Here is a 5653-nt window from a genome sequence, read left to right on the forward strand (position 1 = left end):
GATAGTTGTACAAGTATCCTTAGACTTGAGGTCATCATAGTCATCTTGTGTACACTGAACTATGCTTTGGTTTAGTTCTTAGTCTCCAGGGACAATTATTAGGGCTCTACTGGGTATAGGAATTTGTACACGAAGATAGTGTATGATCAATAAAGGATCTACCCCTTCCAGTGAAGGAAGCGAATATTCAAGGCTGATCTACTTATGCTAGTTCAGGAATCTCTGGCCAGAGTGAATGAAATTAGAAAGGAGTTTCTAATTTGCATAGAACTAAGCATAGTAAATGGTAAGCAAGTGAATAAATTAGATAGGCTTGACACGAGATCCATGCCTTGTATTTAATCGGGACATTGTAGGGTAGAAGGAGTTTATTGTACGGTAACTATTCACTGAATAGGTTCTTGGTATTCTAAGCAGTGAATTCATATTATCCGGATAGTCGCGACATGCTGAGAAGTATCTCTCACGATGTAGAATAAATGTGATTAATTAATTAATCATATTTAATAAATTAGAGAATTTATATAAATAATGATAAAATAGTTTTATTATTATTTATTTCTACTACCGGCTTAATATTGAACCTACAGGGTCACACCATAAAAAGAGAATGATTTAATGGTGGAGGAATTAATTAATAATGGCTAATAATTATTTATTTGTGAAATAAATAATTAATTGGCAAATTCAATAATTGATTAAATGAGATTTAATTGATTATAAATTAATTAAGAAAAGTTCTTAATATTATTAATTAAGGATTTATTTTTTTGGAAATTAAATCAAGAGAGAGAATTATTTCTAAAGTGTTTAGAAAAAGGATTAATAATTAAAAGGTGTTTTAATTATTAATGAGAATAATAAATGGGATAATAATAATAATATTTATGGGAAAATTTCAGCTGAAAATTTTGCCTATAAATATACTATTATAAACCCTATTTTTATTCTAACCCGAACCACAACCCCAAAATTTTATAAAACCTAATTCTTTCCACCTCCTTCTCCTCCTTAACGTCGTTTTCTTGGTGGATACCGGTGGAGTGCTTCACGTTTGAGGAGCAGCTGCTAAGGATCTCCGATCGTTGCTCTTGGATCGCATATTAAAGGTTAGTATTCGATCCATACATTTTTACCACGATTTATATGCTTTTATTTGGATTTTGTATGTGTAAAAGTGTTTTGCCATGCCTCCGCTGCGATTAAAATCCAACAATAGTGACTAGTCACTTCTAAATAATTGATGTTAATGCATGTTACTTCTTATAGGAATACGGAATGAAAATGAATGACCAGAAAATCAGGATTTTTCTATATACCCAGAAAATGCACTTCAACTTTATGAAATCATCGATCCGGTACGAAGATAACATTAATAAGAATTTTAACGCTGGTAACATTTCAAATGAAGAACATGATTATGAATTAAAAGAAATGTGTCGATACTACCACTTCATGGAGGACGAGCTTGAGATGAGGAAAAGGGAGGCCGAGGATGTAGTCGCAAGGTGTAGGAGTGAAAAGATACGTGAAGAGGAACAGCAGTGGGATAAGAAATATGCTAAGTATATTGTCAAACTTGGGGATTTTTCTCAAGGCCACGATAATGCTGGTATGGCTAAAAACATTTGTTATAGCACTCACGGCCCCGACCCGTGGCCACCGCGTCAAACTCGGTCGAGTAGGCACGCATCGACCCACAAAAATGGGGAGGGAGGTCATAAGCATACCTCCCCTCACATTCAAGGGGACGAGGAAGAAAATGATGAAGATCAAGATTTTGATCATTACGTAGTTAATCTTGCGGATGACTAAAGAATTTGAGAGTTCTTTCATTATCCCTTTTTCAGTTGCAATATACTTCCTACTTTATCATTTTCATTATCCCACTTTCCATTACAACGTACTTTTTAATTCATTATCCCTCATGACATCCTTTCTCGAGCTTCAAATTAAAATATAAAATATAACATATACACTACAAATATATTTTACATACCTTCCAAACAATAGAAAAATGGACCCAACAAATTTTCGGTTATTTAAATTTGCCCGTACACAAACATGCCCTCGCTTGACAATTACGCACTCGCCGCTCAAGTCACCATTTTCGAAGCTACAAAAGTGTTAGTGATATTAGTGTTTAATTAAAAAAAAAAGCCCAAAATATAGGTTTACATTACAACACAACAAAAAAAATTTGGAACCCAAAAAATCTATGGTTATTTACATACGCCCGTGCCAAAACATGCCCTCACCTAAAAAATTTACACTCACATTGCACGACACCCTTTTTGGAGCTAGAAAAGCCTTATTTATACGATTTTTTATTTAAATTAAAAAATACACACATAAAATAGGTTTACACTACAACCCAACAAAAAAAATTTAACTACAAACATTTTCCATTTATTTAATATAGGAGTCCAAAAACAGGCATTCACCTAATTTTATTTCCTTCAAAAACACACTAACACAAGTTCATTCCAGGGAAAAGAGAATTTTTTTTTAATAAATGACCCAGAACGCCACTTGTTCTGGGGTCAATAAGTGATTCCCACAAAAACAGGCGTTCTGTATCATAAATGAGATTTTTTGAATAAATATACCAAATAAGGGACGGAGCCGTGCAACTTAGTAAGCACACACACAAAAATCATGTAAAAGGACCTGGACTCAATTATTGATAAATTAGAAGCACCAAATATTATTATAAGCATACACTGAACACTAAGTTTTATTAGCTTGGCTTCTTATAATTATAGTAGAACTTTTGTATATACATGGGTTCATTATTATTTATGAGTAGAAAGTCAATAAAAATTTGACAACTAATATTGGACACACATGAAATAATATCGTAATATTATTGTTATATGCTTTCGTCTTGGCCGTCTTGGCCGATTAGTTTGAACAGAAATTCAATGATCTGCACCTTATCTTATATTTTGTGTACCTTTAAACTTATAAATTTCCTCCGTCATATTACTTTGACTAAACAAAAACTATCAAATATGGAACACTTATTGTATTCCTTTAGTAGATTTAAATTTGCAAGCATGGGTACAGAAATCTGTAGAATTTTTAAAAATTGCCAATAAATAGTTCAAAAATCGGTTAAAAATATTTGTCCGATTTGACCGACTCCTAATAAATCACCAACACGGTACCTCAACCGAATGATTCGATTTTTGAAATCTGCAACCACATGAGCGAGTAACAAATTTTGCTTTTATTAGATTTGCTGAAATGCTCTAAAGCATAAAGCTACTTTTCCCCTGCAATAGTTTTTTTTTCCTTTGGTTATAAATTATAATAGATATTGTTTGTTCTTTTGTCTTCCATATAAACACTCTTAGAAGGGATATACATTTTGTGGCTAATACACATCCACTGCACTAGATATTTACACCATGACAATAGTAACAAAAAACACCTTCCAAAAATGGCTAGTACCATTCTCTCATACACTCCCTTAAATTTTCAAGAACGCGAGATCACTCGACACAGAATTCCTGGCAGGCTTTGTTTTAGGCCAAATAATTTCCAACAGAGTTATAAGTTTCGATGCACCGGAGAAAATTCAAACGATAAAACTAGTACTAGTTCATCATCTTTGTCATCCACAAATTCTCAAGATTCCGAAAATAATGTACTGCTCAAGGTGGCCTGGTACAGCTCCGAGCTTCTTGGTATCGCTGCTTCTGTATTCCGGCCACCCTCGAAAAATGTTGAAGTTCCTAGTAATGGCCGTGAATTAACTGGCGGTGCAGTTGATCGTGCCATGGTTGTGGAGACGATCAAAGATGATTTCAAAAGGTCCTACTTTGTTACAGGTTCTTGTAATTGTTCGAGGCCTATTATTATACATACACGTCTTTTTTTCATTCAAGTAGAATCATTACTTTTTCACTCATTCAAAAGGATAGTTAGGAATCCATAGTTTACAAATTATAATTTTTAGGCAATATTGAATCTTATATCCAAATTTAAAATTTTAGAAAGAATATTTGGGGTACTTGCCGGACCTGCTGTATGCGTGAGTGTATAAAGTATGGCATGTATGGCATGTACTTCGGAGAATGTTTGTTAAACTTCTAAGTTCTGATCATTTTTATTTCATATTATTGCTATTCTTGTCTTTCCGCAAACAAACAGTAATTATAACTCACCCGTTACATAAGATGTTTACTCTGATATTTTTTCAGAACAAGCCGAATCTAATTCAGATTACTTAAGCTGTAATTCTTTATTCGGATTTTAGAAAATTCCTAATTCATTGCCATTCGAAAGAGATTGGTGATTCAATATTTGAGGCTGGGAATTATATCGTTCGTTATTCACAACTGTGCATTTTAATTTTATGAGGTCTAACCAACAGAATTGACATCCTAATGTTTAGGAGCGGTAACTGTTGAAGCCTATGAAGAAAACTGTGAATTCGCTGATCCTGCAGGTTCTTTCAAAGGTTTAGGTCGTTTCAAAAGAAATTGTACTAACTTTGGATTGCTGATTGAAAAATCAGACATGAAGCTTACAAAGTGGGAGAATTTAGAGGTCAACTCAAACTGAATACAATTTCCTCTAGAATTCGTGGACTAATTGCAAAAAAAATTATATGGCTGTGCAGTGTGCACTGATGCTGTTCTTGTTTCTGATCCATTTGCTACATAGCCTGTAGTTACAAGTGCATGAAAGTTGGGTCAATATTACTTAGATTATCACCCTAGATACTAAATCAGTACTTCTGTTACAGGACAAAGGTATTGGACACTGGCGTTTTAGTTGCATCATGTCATTTCCGTGGAAACCAATTCTTTCAGGTACTCTTCCACTTAATGAACTACGCGTTTATCTTTGCTGCAACAAGTTAATGATTGTTTTCAGACAACTAATTTTGTTCTTGCAATTTGTTGTAGCTACTGGTTTCACTGAATACTATTTTGATGCACAATCTGGGAGAGTGAACAGGTAGGTATTCATATAGTAGTACATGAATCGTGGCATTGGACAAATATGTTTTTCTGATACACTACTGTATGATATTCCAGGCATGTGGAGCACTGGAATGTTCCGAAAATGGCTCTGTTGAAGCAACTTCTAAAGCCTAGCAAAGGTTCGGGGACGAAGAAAACTGCAGACGAATAGACGATTACCAAACATAATACTGAGATCTTTGAATAGAAAACTGCCTTTGCGTACGTATACATAATGTACATAATAAAATAGTGTCCGATAGCTAATATCCTATTCTGTTAGTAAAATTTGTAATGTCTACTTTTCGATCCTAATCAAATGTACTCGAGCAAAGTTGACGAAAGTGCAATTTGTAATTTTTTTTCATTGGTGGAGTCGGGTAATCAGATTTTGAGTTCGGGGCAATTTTCCAATTCTTCTCGTGTAAATCACTGCATTTAGTTTGAAAGATGGTTGGAATATTGCAATAGCCATTAGGTAATGAAACCATTGATCTTCAATTCCAGCCAAAAGATGATGGACTCGCAAAAATTCCGACAACAAAAATTTGGGATATGAGATACTAAAAAGTTCAGCAGTTTGTGTGGAGAGCGCTCACAAATTGTTTAACTACTAAGGATCAATTAAAATTAAGAAGAGTGGCTGTTAATTTCATGTGCCCGCGGTATGTAATGTT

The 5653-nt window shown here is 34.1% G+C and overlaps 1 protein-coding gene across 1 annotated transcript; it reads left to right on the plus strand.

The window, feature by feature from the left end:
• The first annotated feature begins 3346 nt into the window (after positions 1 to 3346).
• LOC141724077 (uncharacterized) lies at positions 3347 to 5390 on the plus strand. The gene is made up of 5 exons (XM_074526064.1): positions 3347 to 3836; positions 4403 to 4557; positions 4757 to 4823; positions 4920 to 4971; positions 5052 to 5390. The coding sequence occupies exons 1-5, from the start codon at positions 3446 to 3448 to the stop codon at positions 5146 to 5148; spliced, it is 762 nt and encodes a 253-aa protein (XP_074382165.1). The 5' UTR covers positions 3347 to 3445; the 3' UTR covers positions 5149 to 5390.
• Positions 5391 to 5653: the final 263 nt, after the last annotated feature.

The sequence above is a fragment of the Apium graveolens genome, chromosome 5 (assembly GCF_009905375.1).
Source record: "Apium graveolens cultivar Ventura chromosome 5, ASM990537v1, whole genome shotgun sequence".
NCBI lineage: Eukaryota > Viridiplantae > Streptophyta > Magnoliopsida > Apiales > Apiaceae > Apium > Apium graveolens.

Bases quoted from the DNA above. Each gene is read 5' to 3' on its own strand.
- LOC141724077 (XM_074526064.1), top strand. From the start codon at position 3,446: ATGGCTAGTACCATTCTCTCATACACTCCCTTAAATTTTCAAGAACGC. The intron at 4,558-4,756 runs GTCAACTCAAAC...CTTCTGTTACAG, and splicing joins CAAAGTGGGAGAATTTAGAG to GACAAAGGTATTGGACACTG. The intron at 4,972-5,051 runs GTAGGTATTCAT...ATGATATTCCAG, and splicing joins CAATCTGGGAGAGTGAACAG to GCATGTGGAGCACTGGAATG.